This window comes from Microcaecilia unicolor, chromosome 1 (genome assembly GCF_901765095.1).
Source record: "Microcaecilia unicolor chromosome 1, aMicUni1.1, whole genome shotgun sequence".
NCBI lineage: Eukaryota > Metazoa > Chordata > Amphibia > Gymnophiona > Siphonopidae > Microcaecilia > Microcaecilia unicolor.
The window spans coordinates 395,507,566-395,533,848 of NC_044031.1; the positions used below are offsets into that span (position 1 = coordinate 395,507,566).

Here is a 26,283-nt window from a genome sequence, read left to right on the forward strand (position 1 = left end):
TTATTGTCTATTAATGTATTTCAGCATTATAGACACCTGTATCAAGGCAACTACAAAACCTATATATCAGGTTGGATAGTACTTATACATGTCCACTTTATAAACTTGTATATAATGATATGGAGAGCCTGATTGGGTAATGCTTAATTTCTAACTTGTTACATGACCGGGAGTTGTCTTTTAAGCATTACCCAGTTGGACTCTCCATATCATAATAAATGAGTTTAGTATAATCTATAAGGCACACTGGCTGTTTCAATTTCTTCTACATTGATGGGCTTGAGCTTAAATTACATGGTTTCTTGTTTTTTGTTGCATTTGTTACTGTTCTTTTGTTTGCTTTTCTGAGAGAATGTGTGGTCTGTCTGATAGGAAGCTGTTCGGGATGTCTGAATGGTGGGAAGGCTGTGGTGTGGTTGGGGTGGGTGATTGTGTCTGAGGAGGAGGAGGTAAAAGGAAAGGGGGGGGGTGTTGGTACCTAGGTTGGGTTTAGTTTGATAATGTTGTAGCTGGGTTCTGAGGCTGCTCGCACCCAGTAATAGTTAGCACATGGGGTGGCTTTGATATTCTGTCGTGTATGCCTTCGTGTGGGAATGGGGTTCAGGGTCATCTTGACAGAGGCTGGGGGGGGGGTGGCTTTTTGGGCTGCAGGGGTGTGTAGGGGGTTTATGGTTCAGGATTTGTAGGGGAAAATGTGTGTGTATAAACACTTTCCTTGATGTAACTGTCTGTGGCATGAATTATGAACTGTGGGGGAGATTCTATATATGGCACCTAAAAAAAAAAAAAAAAAAAAAACTGGATCAGCAATCAGTGCCGACTAAGCATATTCTATAAGTGGAGCCTAGATTTAGGTGCAGTATGTAGAATATGCTTAGTTGATATCTCCGCTCCTAAAACTATGCATCTCCATTCACACCAATGATAATGTGGCGTAAATCCCGGCATATAGATTTAAGTGCACTGGGCTGTATTCTATAACTACACATGTAAGTTTCAGAACACCCACAAAACACCAATTTCCCCGCCTATAACCACGCCCCTTTTGCCTGTGCATGTTAGAACTTAGGTGCACTGCATTACAGAATGCCTGTAGTGGTTGTGCGCATAAATTCTAATTGCTAATTAGTGCTGATTATTGCTTAACAGCCGCTTTCAGCACTGATTAGTGTATTAATCCAATTAAGTTATGCGCATTGCTATAAAATGCGCTTGGATTTTGGTGCAGATCTCTATGCACTATATAGAATCCGGGGGCATATTCTTAGCCATGCTAACTGCTTAGTGTGGCTTAGTAAGCAGGCCTCAGCATTGGTGTTTTAACGCCACAAATCCTATTGAGGGATTTTTCTGATGTAATAAGAACATAGCCATACTGGGTCAGACCAATGGCCATATATCCCAGTATCCTGTTTCCAACAGTGGCCAGTCCAGGTCCACAAGAACCTGGCAGAAGCCCAAATAGTAGCTCCCCCATGTCTGTCTCTATAGCAGACTATGGACTTTTCCTCCAGGAACTTTGTCCATCATATTTTCCCCATTTGATCTTGGTTTCCTCTTGTCATTTCATATGGTGAAACTTTCTGAAGTTGTGTGTTTTGTCCTTTTCTTGTTTTTGTATGTAATATGAAAGTGACAGGTTTAACCTAGTGCTCTCAGAGATTAACCAACTGCTTTACAATAGGCCAGACAGGCGCACTCCCATCCCAGTCTATTAACCTCTATGGTAGTATGACAAAGCACCCAGCGAACCGAAAACATAGGACTAGAGAACCAAAACACTGGTTACAAATACCGTTCGCTGCATAAAACACTGACGACCGTCAAAACAAAGAGTAGACTGAGGATTCATGACCTCCTGAACGGAGCCTTCTGACCTTAAAACAGCAGAACAGTGACTAGAGCTACACTGCTCCATTCCCAGGATATCACTCCCGAGCATCTTATTGTGAGTAACCTATTTATCCCAAACTACAACAAAATGAACACAATCAAAATATTTCTGTTTAATCTATTCCCTCTCACTGATCCACCTAGCACTATCCACCCCATTCACAGAACACTACTTCATACCTATCCTACAAAATCACCAAAAGCTGATTAACCACTCCACTCTCCACCAACAAGGGAAGATCATCCAAACACGGACAACACCAACAAAGCTCAAGAAATGACCATAACAAACAAACACCACCCAAGGAACGACAACTAACAAAAATCAACCTAACACGAAACCAAGCAGCCCCATACCAAAATATCCAGGTTGGTTACATCAATGCTAGGTCCATAATTAACAAAACAACAATAATATCAGACTGGATTACCTCAGAAAACCTCAATCTTATCTTTATCAATGAAACATAATCCTTGAACTTTGTCCTCCGAGCTACAAAATCGCTCATTAGACCAGACTGGGAAACAGAGGCGGAGGCATAGCACTAATCTACCGAGAACAATTCACCATCGAAACCATCACAGACTCCATAACACCCCAACTAGAAATTGCCTCATTTAGAATCCATAACAATTCCCTGACCGATCATCTGAACTGTGTCCTGTTCTACAGACCACCCGGCAACTGGAATGAAACCCAGCCCATTTTCACAGACTTCATATCAAACAATTGTGTAAACAACTTCAACATACTAATACTAGGCGACATTAACTTTCACTTAGAGGACCCCAACTCTACCAACATACGGGAATGTAAAGAATTCCTACAGTCCTGGCCTCGCATGCAACCGACCCATATCCAAGGGTCATACATTGGACCTCCTATCACATAAATTGTCCACAGACCACAACCTATTAACAGACAGCAACACCTTGGACTGACCATTAGACTGACCATTACAAATTGAACCTAACTCTAAACTGGCGGAAGAAGGGCTCAAACCGCAAACCAGAACATACAACCTATACTACAAGAGGGCAAATAGATCCACAAGTATTCTGGCAACAGATATGACAACGAATGGACAATAAGAACTGACTCCAAACTTTATCTTAACTGCCGGGATGACTGATGTAGCAGCGTATTAAATGACATAGCACCCTTAAAAACAAGAATATCAAAAAGACAGCATACAATACCATGGTTCAATGACGAACTAAAAAAACTGAAAACACAATCCAGGAAACTTGAATGAGCATGGAGAAAAATAAAAGACAAACATACACTCAACGCATGGAACACATACCTAGAAAATTCAAATATGCAATAAAAGAAACCAAAAGGTCTTACTACAAAACCAAACTGGGACCGGATTACAAAGACATGAAACTATTCCAACTCGTAAATAAGCTTCTGGACACCACCCCTGTCACCACAACCAATACAGACATCCTACCCGCAGACAAACATGCTAACTAGTTCAACGAAAAAATTATGTAACTACGCAGCACACTTCCTCAACACAATACAGACATCGAAAACTTCTTCAATGAACTAGACCTAACCTCCGACAGATAACCAGCTGACCGTATCTGGACAACATTTAATCTCATCAACACTGAATCAGTTACACAAGCAACTCGCAGATTTGGCAAGACCCACTGCAAACTGGATACATGTCCCAGTTATCTACTAAAATCCGCCCCCCCCCCCCCCCCCCCCGGTCGCTTCATATTAGACCTCACATCTCACATAAATTTCATGTTACAAGGTCTCTTCCCTGAGGAATATGGCAACATCCTACTCACCCCAATACCAAAAGACGCCAAGAAGCACAAACGATGTCACCAACTACCGCCCAATTGCCTCTGTCCCACTAGTAGTAAAAATGATGATGAGTCTGGTGACTAAACAGCTTAAGGAATACCTGGACAAGTTCTCAATATTACATAATTTACAATCAGGATTCCGTTCCCACCATAGTACCGAAACTGTACTAGTCACCCTCCTGGCCAAATTCAAGCAGGAGAATAGCCATAGGTAAAAGCATACTACTCCTCCAGTTTGACATGTTTAGCGCATTCGACATGGTAAACCACTACATACTACTAAGGCTACTCAGCCACTTCGGGATTGAAGGAAACATACTTAATTGGTTTAAAGGTTTTCTAACCACCAGAACTTATCAAGTAAAATCAAACTCAAACATATCACCACCGTGGAAAGCAGTATGTGGAGTACCTCAAGGATCACCACTATCACCAATACTCTGCAACATGATGATGATTCCATTGGTACAGTCCCTATCCAAACGAGACCTTAACCCATTCATTTACGCAGATGATGTTACTATCTACATCTCATTCAGACATGACTTGAAAGAAATAGCCAATAAAATCAACGATGGCCTGAACATTATGGACTCCTGGGCAAATTCATTTCAACTGAAAAAACACATTGCCTCATCCTCACTTCTCAACATAACAAATACAAACCCACAACATTAACTACCCCAGGACACACCCTCCCTGCTTCAGACAGTTTGAAAATACTCGGGTCCTAAGTCATGCAGATTACTGTAACAAAATCTACGCGGGATGCAAAGAACAACTAACAAAAAAACTCCAGACCACCCAAAATACAGGAGCCAGGTTGCTATTCAGCAAAACACGCTTCGATAGTGCCAAACCCCTTTGAGAAAAATTGTACTGGCTCCCAATCAAAGGACGGATCATCTTCAAAATCTGCACTCTAGTCCACAAAATCATATATGGTGTACTCCCAGGATACATGACAGACCTCATAGATCTACTAACAAGAAACAGATTCGGGTCTGCTAGATCATACCTAAGCCTACATTACCCAAATTGCAAAGGACTGAAATACAAAACAACCTACGCATCCGGCTTCTCCTACATAAGTGCACAACTATGGAATGGCCTCCCAAAAGCTGTGAAAACAATCCATGACCACCTGAACTTCAGGAAATCATGAAGAACCAACCTCTTCAAAAAGGCCTACCTAAACGACCCTACGTAAACTTCTTCACCCAAAGCATAGCATGCCTAATGAGCGCACTGAACAACACTCAACCTTCATCCCCTCCGACCCTCCACATATACCTCACTCGACCACTATACAATCTTGTATTTGTTATCAGCCGACTGGGCAAACGCCTAATGGTACTATGTAAGCCACATTGAGCCTGTAAATAGGTGGGGAAATGTGCGATAAAAATGCAACAAATTTTTACTTCTTTAATTCCAAATCCAGAGTAAAATCACACCTTCTGTAATACTTGATATTTCAGTGTTACTTTCTATGATTGCATTATTTTCAGTGGCAGCTAGGAAGAATAATTCATTTAGCCTACCTATCTACGTGTTTGGTCTCTGGCTTCCCCCTAGCTGCTATCTGCTGCTACGAATTGCTTCTCACATGATTTCCTGAAATCTGTTTAATACATTTTGTCACCCTTTCTCTGAAGAGATACTTCTGCACTCCTTGTTCACAATTCATTATAAACATATTCTAGAATGTTGTTCCTTTTCTGAGTACCTTTTTTTCTTTCTTTAAATGTTTTAGTTGGAATCTCTTATAATTGAGGCTTTCAAGGGCAAAGGATTTCAGAGAATAAGAGAAGTATTCCAAGAAAAAGACACATGGCCTTCCCAAAAATGCAATAAACTACAGTTGAATCAGTTGGACAGATTAGTAAATAAGGTAAGTATCATAGCTTTGCATAGGAAATATGAATGAAATGTTTTATGCAGTTCAGCTTCTAACATGTGCAATGTTGCTTCTGTTAGGAGATGGACAAGAACGAATTTGGAAACGTTGCATTTTTGATGAAATGCATTCAACACTTCTGTAAAAGTGTATCATCTTTGGAAGAAGAATTGGTTTTGATTCAGCAAGGACTGGTTCCAAAGATAAGTACTATGTGATTGTTGTGTTAGGCTACTCGAATGTATAAATAAGGGTATAAGTTGATCTAATAAATAAATGAAAAAAATCTATTTTATTAACCTCTTTCTATAAATCAGAACCTGTGTTGGGAAATTTGTTTCATTTGGTTAATACCTAAATGAAATTCAGCTTTTCTGAAAGGATTTTGTTCTAAAACCTTTTGGCTAATTGTCTTTTTTAAACTTGACCTAAAGTTGCCTTTCAAGTCATTTAAAAATATTTGCCTTAATTTATTTTCTCTTATCCCATTTCCCTTGAGGACAGTGTGCCTTTTTTGCTATTCATAAGGGTGCTTCTGGTGACCTTTGCATAGCATAATTGTATGAACATGTGCTAGATTCAGTCTGATTGGATTTCAGCAAAGCATTTGGCACGCTTCCTCATAGGAAGCTCTTGGATAAACTTGGCAGGCTGTAGTTGGGACCCAAAATGGTGAACTGACTTAGGAACTGGTTGACAAGGAAGATGCTAGAGGGTGGTGGTTAATGGAATTCACTTGGCGGAAGGAAAGGTGAGTAGTGGAGTGCCTTAATGATTGGTGCTGTGGCCAATTCTGTTCAATATATTTGTGAGTGGTGCAAGTATTGCCACACTGGGACAGACCAAAAGTACATCAAGCCCAGCATCCTGTTTCCAATAGTGGCCAATCCAGGTCACAAATACCTGGCTAGATCCCAAAATGGATTTTCCCAAGTCAATTTAATAGTGGTCTATGGACTTTTCCTTTAGGAAGCTGTCCAGACCCTTTTAACACCTGCTAAGCTTAACCGCCTTTACCATAGTCTCCGGTAACGAATTCCAGAGTTTAATTACATGTTGAATGAAGAAATATTTTCTCCAATTTGTATTAAATTTACTACTTTGTAGCTTTATCGCATGCCCCCCAGTCCTAGTATTTTTGGAAAGCGTAAACAAACGATTCACATCTACCCGTTCCACTCCACTCGTTACTTTATTGACCTTTATCGTATCTCCCCTCAGCTGTCTCTTCTCCAAGTTGAAGAGCCCTAGACACTTCCTTTCCTCATAGGGAAGTCGTCCCATCCCTTTTATCATTTTTGTCGCCCTTCTCTGCACCTTTTCTAATTCCACTATATCTTTTTTTGAGGTGCGGTCGAACCATGGACCAATACAAAGGCATTATAATGTTCTCACTTTTGTTTTCCATTTCTTTCCTAATAATACCTAACATTCTATTTGCTTTCTTAGCTGCCGCAGCACACTGAGCAGAGGATTTCAACATATCAACAACGCCAAGATTCCTTTCTTGGTTGGTGACTCCTAACATGGAACCTTGCATTACGTAGCTATAGTTCGGGTTCCTCTTTCCCACATGCATCACTTTGCACTTGCTCATATTAAACGTCATCTGCCATTTAGACGCCCAGCCTCCCAGTCTTGTAAGGTTCTCTTGTAATTTTTCACAATCCTCTCGCGATTTAACAACTTAGAATAACTTTGTGTCGTCAGCAAATTTAACTACCTCACTTCCTTCTCTAGATCATGCTGATGGGTTAAAGGTACAGTTTGGTTTTTTGCAAATATTACATTTGTAACAGAGTGAGCACCCCAGAGGGAGTAGAAAATATGAAAAAGGATCTGCAGAATTAGAAGAATGGTCTAATGTTTGACTGTTAAAATTTAATGCAAAAAAGTGCAGAGTGCTTCATTTGAGGAGCAGTAATCCAAAGGAGCCATATGTCCTAGGAGGTGAGAGGCTGATATGCGCAGACAGTGAGAGGGACCTTGGGGACATAGTGTCAGAGGATCTGAAGGCGGTGAAAGTGTGACAAGGTGGTGGCTGTAGTCAAAAGGATGCTAGGCTGCATAGAGATAAAATCACTACTAACTAAACAAAATTCCCAAAGGAGAGACAAAAAAACAGAAATGCAAAAGTCAAAAGTAGTCAATCCCGATGTATGGAGAATATGTCAGATGTCTAGAGAATTACACAATCCTGTGGAACCTAATTAGATATTAAAAAGGGGGACAAAAACTGTATACAGTATAGGCTGCTCCCATAGCCGAGCTTAGATTTCAGTGAGTTTAGCCAAAAAACAGCTCACTTGAAAGTTCCATACATTGTTAATACTCCTTATTTTGTGACACTTTTTATTTCTTTTTTTATATGTCAAATACATATTTTACTTAATACATTTTGTTAAATCCAATCAGGAGTGCGAAAATGTCAGTAGAAATCTGTATTCACCCTTCCCCAATTCTGTTGACTGAAAAAACTAATCAAAAAATAAAAATGTCCATACATGATACAAAAAACACCAGAATATTGAAGAACAGAAAGGAGCAAACTTAACTTATATTTCCTCACTTTTTCACTATCTGATCCAAACATCCCTTCCTCAAGAACGCCAGAGCTGCATTGCCAACGTTTGTTTGTTTGTTTATTTGTAACACTTATACCCTGCACTTTCCCACTCATTAGCAGGTTCAATGTGGCTTACATAATAGGTTTACAAGATAACACAAAATGGATAATAGCTGTAATATAGTGAATAAAGAGGTGAGCAATAAAAGTGGATAAGTAAAATAACATTCATACTCCTAGCCCATTTAACACACGTCCATAACTGCTCCCTCAAAATTCCTCACACACGTTCTTTCAAGTACAATTTATCTTCTCCCTTCCTAGTCCCAGCCAGCTTCTGCTCTACACTGTTCTCTTCCCTTCCACTCAAGTCACATCCAACTTCTGCCTTGTTCCCTTCTTTGTTGCATCCAGCTTCTTCTGTGTTCCCTCCCCCCCCCCCCCCCCCCCACACTATTAACCCTGGTCGTATCCAGCTACTGCTCTGCTCCTTCCCACACCCCTGAGTTCCATCCAGCTTCCCCCACCCCCTGTTGTCCTGGCAGCCTTCCCAGTTTGTGGGAAGTAAGCTGGGTTTGGCTAGGGAGGTTCCCACGGTCCTGAAGCTCTCTCCCTCCTTGGCAACAGAAGGATACTTACAGGCTGTATGCACCTGACTCTGAAGCTACCTTTCTGCCACATTCTGCCTGGGCCGAAATAGAAAGTGGTGTCAGAGGGTGGTGGGGTGCTGCAGAGAGGTTTCTTGGTCAGAAACAGACAGCCTATTGGCATTGTGCCACAGAAGAGAGAGGAGGGATCTACTGGACCGTGAGAGCTGTTGCAAAGAGGTTGTCAGACAACCCATGAGCCCAGTGTAACTTAGGGGTTAAAATAATCTTAACTGGGCTCCTCCAGAGGGAAAAGAAAAAGTTTTATAGTGACATCACTCTGGAACAACAGCTGAGCAAGCTGAGACCTGGTTGCCTTGGCGACAGCTTGCTGGTCAGTTGAAAGTTGGGCAGAAACAGATGAAGAGAGTATAAGTATTTTTGAGTGTGAGTGGCCAGAAGGAGTTGGTGTTGCGGTGAGAGAGGTGGTGTGTGGATGAGGCTGGTGCTGATTGAGGTGGAAAAAAAAAAAAAAATATATATATATATATATACACACATATACATACTGAGTTAGGATTGGGAAAGGGGTACCTATGAGTAAGTCTCTAAAGAGGGGGGTATTAAAGGGGGAAGGGTGATTATCTTGCTGTTTTTGGGAATAAAGGTTTTTTTTTAGGTAGTTCATGGAATGCATAGGGGTTGGGACTGTATTAATGGTTAATTGGGCTTAAAAGGGTGAGTAGTCTAACACCGCCAAATTTGTGTATTAACTGGTTTTGGGTAAGGAAGGGATTATATAGTATTAATAGAAATTAGGAAGTAACTGTAAGGATAGAATTTGGTGTGAAAGTGCTTTGGGTGTTTGGGGTCCTGTACTCCTCGAAACATTCCTTCTTTAGATTAGGGAACGTAAAAATAGTATAAGGTTAGGGAAAGGGTTTTTTTTGTTTACTTTGTTTGAGTTAGTTTTGGCCAAAGTATTGATAAGTTAAATCATAAGTGTCACTAAGTGAGGGACATTTGATCAAGACAGGAAGATAGGGTATTCCTTCCTTTTAAGTTCTTTAAGAAAGGTGTAGGGAGAATACCTGAAAACCGTACATGCTGGGCCCCAATGCAAGAATGACGGCACGCACAAACGGCATTGAAGTCAAGAGTCAGCTAAGTTGTAACTAGTTACAGGACAAAAAGGGAAACACATACTTACCTGAGCTGGAGTTGGGTTCACCGAAGTTTTGTGAAAGAAACAGGGTACACAAAGTATCAGTTCATTTTAAACAAAATAACCTTGAAAGTTGAGAAGAAATGGAATATTAGAAATTGATGAAGACTGATACTTATCTGATAATATTCCTGATAACAATTGCTGGAAAAGCAATCCTGCAGAGAGAAAAAAAGATAATTAACAACTGTAATATATATGAGGTACTGAACTCAAGCGTAAAGGTTGGGCTCATATTAGAAGGTTATGAAATTATAATATTGGGAACAAGTAACACTGGTTAATACACATGTTATAATTAACTTACAGTTGAGTATAAAAGTTGAAAGTAATATATATATATATATATATATATATATATATATATATATATCACATCGTTGAACAAAATAAACATTGTTTGGTTTCCAGTGTGGTGTCATCTGAATTCAGGATAGTCCTAACTTAGTTTTTTTTTCCTCTTCCATTCTTGGATTGGAAGATGAGGTTAGTGTATTTTGCTGCTCCACTCCCTGTTCCCGGAGTTAACCCAGGGTAACGGCCGACTACTGATTGTGAGTACTCTGGGTCTCCTGCTATACTACACCTAGTCAGAACGGAACAGAGGGGGGGAGTCATACCATGACTTTTCACTGAGGTGGCAAAGGGGGTGCAACAAAGATTTGTGGAGGGGGGGCATTAAGGAAAGCTTTGGAAAGAAAGAAAACAGAAGTAAAAAAACCAACTCAAGGAGCACAACCCTACCTAAAACACTGCGAGTTGAATGACTTTTTAAATCAAGAAAATAGTACAGTTGAAAAGAGTTAAAAAGAAACATAACTTAAATTAGCCAATTTCAGTACACCTTTACAAGGAAATTTCAAAAGAAATGATGCATCAAGAAACAAAGCAGATAGTGGTACATTTCTTATGATCTTGTGTACTTTTATATAAGTTTAGAAAATCCCATACTTTCTGATCCTTAAACAGTTAATGTTACTGATGGAAATCCAGCCTCAAAACAGAGTATCTTGTGGCTTGACTAACTCAAGATGTCCCCTCCTTGACAGAAGTGTAGCCAGCAGTCCATTTTTAGGGGGGACTGGGGGGGGGGGGGGGGGAGGGAGCAGCTATGCCTTGCCTCTTCATTATCCACCCCCTGCTGCTGTCATGTTAATCATAACTTTGCTGGCAGGGATGCCCAAGCCCTGCCAACCAAAGAAATAATGCTGTTGCCTCCCATCCTATGCAGGTCCAGTACCTCTCTGCTGCCGCTGTTCCCCCTCCTCTCCCGGGCTTGGCAGTTCTTCAGAATCCTGGAAGGTGACTGGCAGAGGCATTGAAATAGACTTTTTGTGGCCAGTCCTGCATCCTCCCACAGGAAGTTACATCACAGGAGGTGGGATGTAAAAGAGGAAAGGCCCCAGCAACACCAGCCACAGCTTTGGCTTGTCACCCATCAGGACTCGGGGGGGGGGGGGGGGGGGGGTCAGAGAGAGACATAGGACCTGCATACCAGGAGGTGTGGTTGAGAAATTGCAACACCCATAGCAAAGGGCAGCAGGCGGCCCCTGCAATGGATGTTGCACTTTGGAGGATGGATGAGCTCAGGTCCTCAAGTCTCCCCCCCACCCCCATGACTATTCCACTGCTCCTTGAGCCCCACCCTCAGGTTCAGACGACTACTCCCCAAAGGTTTGAAAAATATCTTACTAACAGGGGACAGACTTCTCTTGAACTCCTAAGAAGAACCATGAGGAAACTTCTTAAAAAGCTCCAATGGGAAGGGGAGTAATAAAGAAACTTTAGGAAAGTTTGAAACCCTCAAAGTAAGGGCTGTATATTGTTTTTTTCCAGATTTTCCAGCCTGTTCACCACTACGTTTTCTTGAATTACCCCCACTTATACATCTGAGCCACTTAATGCCCCAAGGACCCAAACCTAGTCGTTGATCCAAGACCTTTACCTGTGATTGAACTTTGTCTTTTATTTCATTAGTTTAGACTCTAAATAATGGAATAGCTTAAAATTCTATGTAGTTTACAAGATAAAAATATACGTAATAAAATAAATATAAAACAATAATACAATCAAAATACATCTGTAATATATAAACCAAAAACATCAACAATAAGATACAGCAAAAAAACATAAGCCTAAAATAGCAACAAATCTGAAAGCAATACACCCAGCAGTTCTTATAGTAAATCATGGAAGGCCTTTCGAATAAGGAATATGTCAGGTAAGTAGATGAAGACCTTAACTCGGCAGCGAGTTCCATGATGATGATTCGGCAACATTAAAAAATAGATGACTGGAACTTCTCAAGATGGATCTATTTGAATGATGGAACTTCTAAAAGACCTTTCTGAGACAAAGATGGCCTAACCGGACAGTAAAGTCTTAAGATAGCAGCCAGAGAAGTTGGCAGATCACCATGCAGTGAAACCTTAATCAACGCTGACAGATTTATCCAGTGAGACTTAACCTAATCATATTATCTTAAACGTAATAATTGTCGGATAAGTAGTTAATAAGGATGCACATCCCCGTTTCTACACCATCGAGTGGTTAGGAGCTTCTCCATGCAGTGTTTGAGCTGTAGCCAATTCTGGGAAATAGTTCTCTCTGGTGTCTTCCTTCTTGCACATCTCTCCACAAGATGCTCAGTCAGTTGCATAATGCTCAACTGCAAAACCTTCTGTCACTGCAAAAGTGAGGTTCAGCGATACCTCTGCCATGGGAACAGGCTGGTTCAGCTCAGCCAGCTACTCCTTCGCTATGGAGACCTAGCACAATCTTTTTTCACCCAGACTCAAGGACACCTCCTGCCTCAGGGGATCCTTCATCCCCTTTCAAGCAATGGAGATTACAGGAGAGTCTACCAAGTGTGTCTACTGCAGATTTTCTGTAATGTATCTGTCACATGAATTCACTTGGCAAGGGATTGGAATGGAGGTGCCTTATGGGAAAATTTAAAAATAGCCTTTTTCCCAACCGCAGTAAAAAAAAAAATGGCCCAGTGCACACTTAACCCAATCCTTAGTATCTAAATTTGACTACTGCAGCACCGTTTATGCTGTACTTAACACTTTGATAATCAGAAAATTGCAAAGTGCCCAGAATATGGCAGTGCACCTTGTTCTTGGAGCTCCCTGCTACTCCGAAGCAACCCTGCTTCTACTTAAATTAGATTGGCTCCCTATAAATGCACAAGTTACATTCAAAATGTGGAAATTAAAAAGAGTAAGACCTTTTTTTCCCAAGAACTGTTTTCCGTAATCTGGTACAATCAATGGTGCTCAGCCATCTAGATTACTGTAACGCACTGTACGCCGGCTGTAAAGAGCAAATAATCAAGAAACTTCAGACAGCCCAGAACACTGCAGCCAGACTCATATTCGGCAAAACAAAATATGAAAGTGCTAAGCCCCTACGAGAAAATTTACACTGGCTCCCACTTAACGCATCACGTTCAAAATATGCTCCCTAGTTCACAAAATCATTCACAGAGATGCACCAGCCTACATGTCAGACCTGATAGACTTACCATCCAGGAATGCCAAAAGATCATCCCGCACATTCCTTGATCTACACTTCCCTAACTGGAAAGGTCTAAAATACAAACTAATGCACGCGTCAGACTTCACCTACTTGAGCACACAGTTATGGAACACACTGCCGCGCAACATAAAAACGATTCTCCGAGGACAAGCAGGCTGCTTGTTCTCACTGATGGGGTGACGTCCACGGCAGCCCCTCCAATCGGAAACTTCACTAGCAAAGTCCTTTGCTAGCCCTCGCGCGCCCGCGCGCACCGCGCATGCGCGGCCGTCTTCCCGCCCGAAACCGGCTCGAGCCGGCCAGTCTTCTTTTGTCCGCACTCGGTACGGTCGTGTTTCGCCGTGTCGGGCCCCGGAAAGTTGACCTCGCGCGTCCAAATTGTTTTTTGAGCGTGTTTTTTCTTCGGAAAAGCTTTTCTAAAGTCGGGAAGTGCTCCGGAAACCCTCCACCGGGTTTCGTGTCAATCCTCCCCGTACTTCCAGCTTTTTGCCCCGGTAAGTTTTCTTTCGTCGTCGGGGTAGGCCTCTTTTTGGCCTCGGTCGAGATTTTTCTCCCTCTAAATTTTGGTGCTTCAATTTTCGGATAGCTGCATCGACGTCGGTGGTACCAGGACCTCGTCTGCTGATGTCGTCGGACGGTGGTGCATCGGGTGGAGTGCAGGTGAGGGCTGTCCATTCCCCTGCTGGTGGCGGTGAGCCCTCGGGTGGGTCCTACCCTGAGGGCTCCTGCGGTACAGCCCCCCCGAGATCGACCCTCTTCGGTCTCGGCCCCGAGGAAGCGACGGGTGGATTCGACGTCCTCCTCGTCGGTGCCGGGGAGCTCCGGTGACATGCTTCGGAAGAAGTCGAAGAAGCATCGACACCGGTCCCCTCCCCGCGTCGGCACCGAGAGCTCTGGGTCGCCGAGGGAGTCGGCACCCAGCAGGCATCGGCACCGAGAGGACCGCTCACCCTCTGTTCAGGAGGTGTCGATGCGCTCCGCTCTGGACAGCCCGGAACAGCCTCCACGCCCGGAACAGGTACTGACGTCGACGCCTGCATCGACCTCCATGCCTTTCTCTGCAGCCGCTCTGAACGAGAGCCTCCGGGCCGTTCTCCCAGAGATTCTGGGGGAGCTGTTGCGCCCTACCCCTCCGGTACCGGCGGTGCTTGCGCCTCCGGTACCGTCGAGCGTGGCGCTGGCTGGCCCATCGCCCGGGGTGAGGTCCCCGACGTCGGTACCGCGTGCGGTGCCGACTGCGGCCACCTCCCAGGAGGGCTCCCCGACTACGTCGGCGGAGGGAGCTTCGCCGATGCGGGCGAGGGAGTCTACCTCTCGACACCCCCATCGTGGACGTGGCTCCACGGAGTCGAGCCGGGCCCGGTTGCAGACGCAGGTCCGTGAACTTGTGTCTGACACCGAGGGTGAGGCCTCGTGGGAAGAAGAAGAAGATCCCAGATATTTCTCTGACGAGGAGTCTGAGGGTCTTCCTTCTGATCCCACTCCCTCTCCTGAAAGACAGCTTTCTCCTCCTGAGAGTCTGTCTTTTGCTTCCTTTGTCCGGGAGATGTCTACGGCCATCCCCTTCCCGGTGGTTGTGGAGGACGAGCCCAGGGCTGAAATGTTTGAGCTCCTGGACTATCCTTCTCCACCTAAGGAAGCGTCCACTGTTCCCTTGCATCATGTCCTAAAAAAGACATTGCTTGCGAACTGGACGAAACCTCTAACTAATCCCCACATCCCCAAGAAGATCGAGTCCCAGTACCGGATCCATGGGGATCCAGAGCTGATGCGCACCCAGTTGCCTCACGACTCTGGAGTTGTGGATCTGGCCCTAAAGAAGGCTAAGAGTTCTAGAGAGCATGCTTCGGCGCCCCCGGGCAAAGACTCTAGAACCTTAGACTCCTTTGGGAGGAAGGCCTACCATTCCTCTATGCTCGTGTCCAAGATCCAGTCTTACCAGCTCTACACGAGCATCCACATGCGGAACAATGTGCGGCAGTTGGCGGGCTTGGTTGATGCTCTTCCCCCTGAGCAAGCCAAGCCTTTTCAGGAGGTGGTCAGGCAGCTGAAGGCGTGCAGAAAATTCCTGGCCAGAGGAGTTTGACACTTTTGATGTTGCGTCCAGGGCCGCTGCTCAAGGTGTGGTGATGCGCAGGCTCTCATGGCTGCGTGCCGCCGACCTGGAGAATAGAATCCAGCAGCGGATTGCGGACTCGCCTTGCCGTGCGGATAACATTTTTGGCGAAAAAGTCGAACAGGTGGTAGAGTCTCTCCACCAGCGGGACACCGCATTCGACAAATTCGCCCGCCGGCAGCCTTCAGCTTCTACCTCTACAGGTAGACGATTTTTCGGGGGAAGGAAGACTGTTCCCTATACTTCTGGCAAGCGTAGGTACAATCCTCCTTCCCGACAGCCTGCGGCCCAGGCTAAGCCCCAGCGCGCTCGCTCTCGTCAGCAGCGTGCGCCTCAGCAAGGCCCCGCGGCTCCCCAGCAAAAGCAAGGGGCGAGCTTTTGACTGGCTCCAGCAGAGCATAGCCGACATCCAAGTGTCAGTGCCGGGCGACCTGCCAGTCGGGGGGAGGTTGAAAGCTTTTCACCAAAGGTGGCCTCTCATAACCTCCGATCAGGGGGTTCTCCAAATAGTCCTGCAAGGATACACCCTCAATTTGGCCTCAAAACCTCCAAATTGTCCACCGGGAGCTCAGTCTTACAGCTTCCAGCACAAGCAGGTACTTGCAGAGGAACTCTCCGCCCTTCTCAACGCCAATGCGGTCGAGCCCGTGCCATCCGGGCAAGAAGGGCTGGGATTCTATTCCAGGTACTTCCTTGTGGAAAAGAAAACAGGGGGGATGCGTCCCATCCTAGACCTAAGGGCCCTGAACAAGTATCTCGTAAAAGAAAAGTTCAGGATGCTTTCCCTGGGCACCCTTCTCCCCATGATTCAGCAAAACGATTGGCTATGCTCTCTGGACTTGAAGGATGCCTATACACACATCCCGATACTGCCAGCTCACAGACAGTATCTGCGATTTCAGCTGGGCACACGCCACTTCCAGTACTGTGTGCTACCCTTTGGGCTCGCCTCTGCACCCAGGGTGTTCACAAAGTGCCTAGCTGTGGTAGCAGCGGCGCTTCGCAGGCTGGGGGTGCACGTGTTCCCATATCTCGACGATTGGCTGGTGAAGAACACATCCGAGGCAGGAGCCCTGCAGTCCATGCAGATGACTATTCGCCTCCTGGAGTTACTGGGGTTTGTGATAAATTACCCAAAGTCCCATCTTCTCCCAGTGCAGAAACTCGAATTCATCGGAGCCCTGCTGGATTCTCGGACGGCTCGCGCCTATCTCCCAGAGACGAGAGCCAACAACTTGTTGTCCCTCGTCTCGCGGGTGCGAGCGTCCCAGCAGATCACAGCTCGGCAGATGTTGAGATTGCTGGGCCACATGGCCTCCACAGTTCATGTGACTCCCATGGCCCGCCTTCACATGAGATCTGCTCAATGGACCCTAGCCTCCCAGTGGTATCAGGCTGCTGGGGGTCTAGAGGACGTGATCCACCTGTCCACGTGTTTTCTCGAATCCCTGTTTTGGTGGACGATTTGCTCCAATTTGACTCTGGGACGTCCCTTCCAAATTCCTCAGCCACAAAAAGTGCTGACCACGGATGCGTCTCTCCTGGGATGGGGAGCTCATGTCGATGGGCTTCACACCCAAGGAAGTTGGTCCCTCCAAGAACGCGATCTACAGATCAATCTTCTGGAGTTGCGAGCGATCTGGAACGCTCTGAAGGCTTTCAGAGATTGGCTGTCCCACCAAATTATCCAAATTCAGACAGACAATCAGGTTGCCATGTACTATGTCAACAAGCAGGGGGGCACCGGATCTCGCCCCCTGTGTCAGGAAGCCGTCAGCATGTGGCTCTGGGCTCGCCGTCAGGGCATGGTGCTCCAAGCCACATATCTGGCAGGCGTAAACAACAGTCTGGCCGACAGGTTGAGCAGGATTATGCAACCTCACGAGTGGTCGCTCAATTCCCGTGTGATGCGACAGATCTTCCAGGCGTGGGGCCCCCCCCTGGTGGATCTCTTCGCATCTCAAGTGAACCACAAGGTCCCTCAGTTCTGTTCCAGGCTTCAGGCCCACGGCAGACTGGCGTCGGATGCCTTCCTCCTGGATTGGGGGGAAGGTCTGCTGTATGCTTATCCTCCCATACCTCTGGTGGGGAAGACTTTGTTGAAACTCAAGCAAGACCGAGGCACCATGATTCTGATTGCTCCCTTTTGGCCGCGTCAGATCTGGTTCCCTCTTCTTCTGGAGTTATCCTCCGAAGAACCGTGGAGATTGGAGTGTTTTCCGACCCTCATCACGCAGGACGACGGGGCTCTTCTGCATCCCAATCTCCAGTCCCTGGCTCTCACGGCCTGGATGTTGAGGGCGTAGACTTTGCCTCTTTGGGTCTGCCAGAGGGTGTCTCCCGCATCTTGCTTGCTTCCAGGAAAGACTCCACTAAGAGAAGTTACTTCTTTCATTGGAGGAGGTTTGCCGTCTGGTGTGACAGCAAGGCCCTAGATCCTTGCTTTGTCCTACACAGACCCTGCTTGAATACCTTCTGCACTTGTCTGAGTCTGGTCTCAAGACCAACTCCGTAAGGGTTCACCTTAGTGCAATCAGTGCATACCATTACCAAGTGGAAGGTAAGCCGATCTCAGGACAGCCTTTAGTTGTTCGCTTCATGAGAGGTTTGCTTTTGTCAAAGCCCCCTGTCAAGCCGCCTACAGTGTCATGGGATCTCAATGTCGTTCTCACCCAGCTGATGAAACCTCCTTTTGAGCCACTGAATTCCTGCCATCCGAAGTACTTGACCTGGAAGGTCATTTTCTTGGTGGCAGTTACTTCGGCTCGTAGAGTCAGTGAGCTTCAGGCCCTGGTAGCCCAGGCCCCTTACACCAAATTTCATCACAACAGAGTAGTCCTCCGCACTCACCCTAAGTTTCTGCCAAAGGTCGTGTCGGAGTTCCATCTGAACCAGTCAATTGTCTTGCCAACATTCTTTCCCCGTCCTCATTCCTGCCCTGCTGAACGTCAGCTGCACACATTGGACTGCAAGAGAGCATTGGCCTTCTACCTGGAGCGGACACAGCCCACCAGACAGTCCGCCCAATTGTTTGTTTCTTTTGACCCCAATAGGAGGGGAGTGGCTGTAGGGAAACGCACCATATCCAATTGGCTAGCAGATTGCATTTCCTTCACTTACGCCCAGGCGGGGCTGGCTCTTGAGGGTCATGTCACGGCTCATAATGTTAGAGCCATGGCTGCGTCGGTAGCCCACTTGAAGTCAGCCTCCATTGAAGAAATTTGCAAAGCTGCGACGTGGTCTTCTGTCCACACATTCACATCTCATTACTGCCTGCAGCAGGATACCCGACGCGACAGTCGGTTCGGGCAGTCAGTTCTTCAGAACCTGTTTGGGCTTTAGGATCCAACTCCACCCCCCGAGGGCCCTGTTTGTTCTGTTCCAGGCTGCACTCTCAGTTAGTTGGTAAATTTTTTAGGTCAATCTCAGTTATGTCCTCGCCGTTGCGAGGCCCAATTGACCATGGTTGTTGTTTTGAGTGAGCCTGGGGGCTAGGGATACCCCATCAGTGAGAACAAGCAGCCTGCTTGTCCTCGGAGAAAGCGAATGCTACATACCTGTAGAAGGTATTCTCCGAGGACAGCAGGCTGATTGTTCTCACAAACCCGCCCGCCTCCCCTTTGGAGTTGTGTCTTCCCTTGAAGTGTATTGTCTTGCTACATACTGGACTGGCCGGCTCGAGCCGGTTTCGGGCGGGAAGACGGCCGCGCGGGCGCGCGAGGGCTAGCAAAGGACTTTGCTAGTGAAGTTTCCGATTGGAGGGGCTGCCGTGGACGTCACCCCATCAGTGAGAACAATCAGCCTGCTGTCCTCGGAGAATACCTTCTACAGGTATGTAGCATTCGCTTTAATGAACTAACAAACTTACTGAAGACCCATCTCTTTAACGAGGCATACCACAAAGATCAACCAATATGATTATACACAACTCCTCCACATATATTCAGAACTGTCTTATAATATCTGCTTGTTTTACTACTACTATGCTTTATCTTCATCATATTGCCCAAGATCCTTCAGTAATACTATGTTTATTTGCTAATGTATTTCCACTACACATGATGTATTGTAAGCCACATTGAGCCTGCAAAGAGGTGGGAAAATGTGGGACACAAATGCAATGAATAAATAAATAAATAAATAAAATAGGTGTATTTGCCTACCAAATAATTTATGGTTTATCTCTGTCCTATATACAGAACCTTATTGAGCTATCAGCATATAATGCTAAAAAATCCTCCAGAGACTTTCTTGTATTACACTTTCCTCAATGCAGTAAAATTAAATATAAAACTATTCACTTTGCTGGATTTTCCTGCCAACGTATTATCAGATGGAATTAATTGCCTAAGTATTACGTCCCTCACCTGTTCGACGCTCCTCCCAGCTAAGTCATTCCTCAGCTTTGTTCAAGAGGGACAAGGTTCAGTCTTAGGAGGGTCGGTTTCAGTTTCCTATGTCTGGCAGCCGTCATCCGGGTTGGATCAAGGACAGCAGCCATCTTGGCTAGCTCAGGAGGGGGCAGCCATCTTGGAGTAACGAGGTCAGGAAGGAAGCCCATATTTGGACGAAGGTACCTCTGCTGATGGGGGCAGCCATCTTGAATCAGCTGCACATACTTGAGCCTAATTCCTCCACTACTTAAAGCCCTGCCTTCAGTCCTTCGTTGCTTCGGCCTCATTTGTTCTGAGGAGTTGCTGTCGGAGTGCTGTTCACCGACTTTCTTCTGTTCCTGATTTCCTGTGTACCGGACCTTGGCTAGTCTTCTCGGCTTACGCTTGTTTGCTGCCTGCCTTGACCCTGGACTGAATTGACTATTCTTTGCCTGTTGGAGTTCTGGTTCTGGACTTTGCCTGTTTCTTGCTATTCTGGTCAGTGTCCGTGCAACCCTGCCGCTTCCAGAAGTCCTGGTGGCTACCTGCAGCTGGGAGCTCAACTCCCGGTGAACGGTGGTCGCTTCCCAGTTGAAGCTAGGGGTTGTCTGGCTGCCTGACCGAGTGCGGTGTCACTCCATCTCTACCGTGCTCAGTCGGGGCACAGGGGCTCACTACTACTGGGTCATAACACTAAGCAATTACGTCATATTGAAGCCTATTTCATATTTCACAAACTAATAAAGACGTATCTGATAAGACTGATCATTAAAGACAGAAAGTCAATCCTCTGCCTAACTAGTGACAATATCTATGACTTCAAATCTTATCCTGAATGTTATAACTGTTTATGCTAACTTGACTTCATAATTTATTTGAATCTATTTCTACTTGTTCTATGTAACCAAAAAATTACTCAGTTTTGTATTTGTTATAATGTGAACTTGTTTGAGATGTGGGGTATAAATGTCATGAATAAATAAATAAACTAGGACATTTCTCCATGGAAGTTACCATACAAAAAATATATTCTCTTTCTTATGTCATCTGAGCAATAGCAACATAAATATCTCTATTACCAAACAGATTCTGAAATACAAAATCTGAAAACAATCCTCTCAACATACATGTAGCAAACCTGTCATTACAACAGTGACATTAATTCCTATGATTGAAACAGCATGAACTCTACCTTTGAATAGGCAGCACTATGAATATTAAACGGCCCTAGAATAGCAATATATCTACTACTGGTAAAAGAAGTGGGACTGCATGCAAACAGAATGCCACACTTTCATCATATACAAAACAGGCTCTCATCAAATAAAGGAGTGGCCTAGTGGTTAGGGTGGTGGACTCTGGTCCTGGGGAACTGAGGAACTGAGTTTGATTCCCACTTCAGGCACAGGCAGCTCCCTGTGACTCTGGGCAAGTCACTGAACCCTCCAGTGCCCCATGTAAGCCGCATTGAGCCTGCCATGAGTGGGAAAGCGCGGGGTACAAATGTAACAAAAATAAAATAAATCTAGAACAAGTGATCACATATTAGAAATAGAAATACTCCCCCACCACCACCAAACAGGCTCAATGTGGCTTACATAGTACCAGAGGGGCGTTCACCAACTCCGGTATGAACAAGTACAATGTTATGTTGTAGGAAAGGTTCATGTGAAAATACACATTAGGAATTGTAGAGCGGAAGAGTTATGTTGTGGACAATACGTGCTTTGGTTTCGTTGTGTTGCAGAATTCAAGCATTTAGGTTGGATCGGTAGGGTATGCCTGTTTGAACAGGTTGGTTTTTAGCGATTTCCAGAAGTTTAGGTGGTCGTACGTTTTCACGGCTTTTGGTAAGGCGTTCCACAGTTGTGTGCTTATGTAGGAAAAACTGGATGAATAAGTTGATTTGTATTTGATTCCTTTGCAGCTTGGGTGGTGGAGATTTAGATATGATCGTGATGATCCGGATGTGTTTCTGGTTGGTAGGTCTATGAGGTCTATCATGTATCCCGGGGCTTCGCCATAGATGATTTTATGAACCATGGTGCAGATTTTAAAAGCAATGCATTCTTTGATTTGGAGCCAGTGCAGTTTTTCATGGAGGGGTTTTGTGCTTTCAAATCGTGTTTTTCCAAGTATAAGCCTGGCTGCCGTGTTTTGGGCAGTTTGAAGTTTCTTTAGGATGTGTTCTTTGCATCCTGCATAAATTCCATTGCAGTAGTCTACATGGCTTAGTACCATTGATTGTACCAGGTGACGAAATGTTTCCCTCGGGAAGAATGGTGTCATGTGTTTGTTTCCACATGGAATGGAACATTTTCTTTGTTGTCAATTTTACTTGGCACTCTAGTGTGAGGTTAAGGTCAATTGTAACGCTGAGGATTTTCAGGCTGTCTGAGAAAAGGGAAGGTATAATTTGAAGTGTTTATATTTATAGGGTTGTCCGCATTGTATTGGAATGAGAGAATGAGACAGTGTGTTTTTTTTCTGTATTGAGTTTTAGTTAGAATGCATTTGCCCATGAGTCCATGATGTTCAAGCTGATCTTGATTTTGTTGGTGATTTCAGACGGATCATGGTTTTAAGGAATGTGCATTGTGACATAGTCTACATAGATGAAGGGGTTTAGGCCTTGGTTGGATAAGGTCTTGGCTAGTGGGGTCATCATTAGGTTGAAGAGGATCGGTGATCCTTGGGGTACTCCGCAGTTTGCTTTCCACGGTGATGATATGTTTGAGTTTGATTTCACTTGATATATTCTAGTGGTTAGGAAACCCTTGATCCAACTAAGTATATTTTCTAATGAAATGTCCTGCAAGATCTGCCTAGTGGGTACATCAGGTATAGCTACCATTGAACGAGCCTTGTAAAGAACTGATGGCTTGCCTCCTGCTTCTTGAAAAATAAGATGAGGCTGCAGGCAGCAATGGTAGCGCTGAAAGGAAGGGAAAGCGGCATACACAGAACTTATATTTAGCTGTGCTACCATGCCGCCTCCTGATCAGTCTTCAGATTTTACCCCATGTGGCACTGCAGCAAGTGAAGCTGTATAATGCCTCATTGCCTGCTGTTGTGGGACTGAAATCTCACAAGAGCCATGATTTTTTAACTGCCTAGACTGAGGTGAAGTACTTCAGCTCTTTTATTGACTGTTTGGCTGAATGGGGGAGAATGTGATAGGAGGCAATTTAGCAGCACAGCTAAAGGTAAGTGCAGTGTGTACTACACTTGCCTTCTTCCAAACTTTAAACATATTTTGTATGCCCCATAGAAAGGGAAAGACATGAGGAGCCTTCCCTTAGGCCTTTACGGCACCCACAAACTCCTTCCTGTAGACCTGATACAACTCCCTTCCCCTGCACCCTCCCCCACACCCTTTTTGCAGGTGTAGGCCCAATTTGGACACCTTCCCCCTAATGAAATGATGACACCGTTCCTGAAGATTTACCTCGGACATGTCCCCACCCCCCAGTGATTCCTCTCAGGCAAAACTCTTCTTAGACCAGGCCTCTGACAAACAACCCTCTCCTTGATCCTGTAAAAACATACACACCCCTTTGCCCTCAGTGGCTTCAGACATATAAGCATCACACTCCCCACCATTCCCCCCAACATATACAAACTCCTGCTACCACAGTTTAATCATTTTACCCACAGCACACCTGCACATACCCCCAATGGCTTAGTATCTACCTGCACATCCCACAGGTACTGTCCTGCTTTACATACAGACCTCACAGAACCCCACACACACCCCTGTTGCTGATATCCACTAACTTGCATGTCATCTATACCAGATCCCCCCCCCCATACACACACACTTTCTGACTGGAGCTCTGAGGGGGACCTGTCTCTGGCTGCCTTGAGAAATATGCTATAGGGGCAAATCTTAATTTTCTCATCCTTTCAGTTGTAGCTATGCCACTGGGGTACATCTTGGTTTGTGTTAATGATCTGGTAGAAGTATTATCCAAATGAAATGTTCACTTTTTCTTGATTAAATTGTCTGGGAAATGCAAGGTAGAACCATAATGTATTCATTTGCTTGTTTTTTTTTTTCAATCATCTTCATAAGAAAAGTTGAGAGATTAGGTACAACTTTATATTTGTCTTATTTCAAATTTAGCTGAAAAGATAATGATCCCATCTTATTAACAATTTTTCCCTCCTTTACATGGTTTTGTGGTTTGAAAGAGCAACAGAATTTCTGAGAGTAGAAGTATTGGCGTCAAACAAATCTCTCATATCTCTTATTGAAGATTTTTATGATACTGCTTTGGTAAGTTTTGTCTCATTAACTATGTGTTCAGACATTGTACATAGTCTGTCATTCTGTTTAACTTTTAGGTAGTAAAATTAGAAGAGACTCAGTTGGAGTTTCCCACCATAGTAGGGGTTGAGGCTGGTGTGTTCTAGTTTATGGAAAATGCTGTACTTTGTATCACGTTTGCTTTCTCATTGAGAAGTATAGCAGAATCAGGGCTGGATTAACACTATGTTTTGCCTCCTCCCATGGACCCCCATTTACTTCTTTTCTCACCCCTTCCCCATCACTTTTTTATGTTCCCTTCCCCCTCCCAAGTCTTCATTCATAGCCTCCCCCCCTCCCCCCCACACACATTTCACCTCTCCAGAAGTAGCAGGGGAATGTTCAGTTCCTAGCTGTGGGCATGGAACAGTGATGATACAAAGATGATACAGGGGATGGGATGACTTCCCTATGAGGAAAGGCTGAAGAGGCTTTCTGATACGCTTAAAAGGTGTTGCCTTTGCTCTTTAATGAAGGTCTGATTATGATGATTTAATACAGGGCTTCCCAAAACTGACCTGGATAACCCCACAGCCAGTCAGGATTTTACAACTTCCCCAATAAATATGCATCAGTGAGATTTACATATGTTTAATGTCCAGTATATGTTAATTTGTCTCATGGTTATTAATTGCGAATATCTGGAAACACCGACTGGCTGTGGGGTCACCTTGATCAGGCTAGGGAAGTTCTAATATACTGTACTCAGCTTTCTCTTATCTTGACCCTTATCTATGGAATTCTGTACTATTTCCATTGAGTCCTCTTTTCTGAAATTCAGAAGAGCTACAAAGGCTTGACTTTTTGAGCTATCCTTTCCCAGGCCCCTGAAGCAGAGAGCTGATGCTTTGTGTGTGTTCCTCTTTTTCCACTTGACTATGACATTGTAGCTTTTATTTTATTTTCAGATTCATTTGGCTTCTAGTTTTAAGGGTGGTTTAGCAAATGTTATGAATGAATAAATATAGTAACTGATAATACCGTACATATTTTAAGTACATCATTGGTTCCCAAACTTTGTGACCACAAAGAGAGCACACAATCCCCAGCCCTATTTTGTTGCCTGTGTCACTGCCTTCGGCTGTCATATAGTGAAAGGCAACAGAGGGTAATGATAAATGGAGTTACTGCTGCCATAATCCCCCGACTCCTATTCAGCCCGTTTAGGATTAGTTATAGTGTCCCTTGGGCAGACCAGTGACACCTTTTCCCCCTGTCATGATCCCAAATTCAGTCTGTGACTTTATTTGGGGTCATGACTTAGAATTTGGCAAGTGCTGAAGTATATTTTTTGCTTGGCCTTTATTAATTGGTCTTCTGTGTGTTTTTGTTCTGTCTGCTCAGGTAATTTGCAAGTGCAGTGCTGGTGAAGGTCAGTATATATATATATATTTTTTTTTTTTTTTCCAGTTATTAATTTTATACTGCTGCTCCTTTGTTTTATTCTTTCTTTCCCCATCTCTATTTTATATGCAACTCTTTTAAAGACTTAGAAGCTCTGTGTGAAGTAAGCTACTAGAAATCATGTTCTGTTTTTGTTGAGTAGGAAATCTTTTATAAATATGTCCAATATAAATGTTTTTATCCAATATGATTTTGACGCAAGTGCTTTTTTTTTTTTTTCCCCCTGTTTACAGGGAAGAAACAGTTACTGGATTCGTTTATAGTAAGATTGGGACTGTTGGTGATGCAGAGAGATGCTGCATTTTCTCTTCGATTAGAGGTGAGAGGTGATTTAGAAAAATTTCTTTCATCAGTTGAAGTGTTGAAAACTCTCTCATTATGTTTCCTTTTTACTGTCCATTTTTTTTCTTGGGTGGAAAAAGGCCTTGAGGACGTTAAATGCCATATTAGACAGCATACCACTGGAAGATAGAAAAAGGTTCCACTTGTCAGAGGAACTATGTTGTCTCACGTAAGTGTATTCGTTATGTATTGTTT

The 26,283-nt window shown here is 44.4% G+C and overlaps 1 protein-coding gene across 1 annotated transcript in view; it reads left to right on the plus strand.

Moving 5' to 3' along the window:
* SYCP2L (synaptonemal complex protein 2 like) overlaps window positions 1-26,283 on the plus strand; it is a 331,807-nt gene that overhangs the window by 17,997 nt on the left and 287,527 nt on the right. The window contains 6 exon segments of the mRNA XM_030210982.1: window positions 5,480-5,617; window positions 5,704-5,826; window positions 24,208-24,312; window positions 25,687-25,714; window positions 25,980-26,065; window positions 26,169-26,257. Coding sequence (XP_030066842.1) covers window positions 5,480-5,617; window positions 5,704-5,826; window positions 24,208-24,312; window positions 25,687-25,714; window positions 25,980-26,065; window positions 26,169-26,257 — 569 coding nt within the window.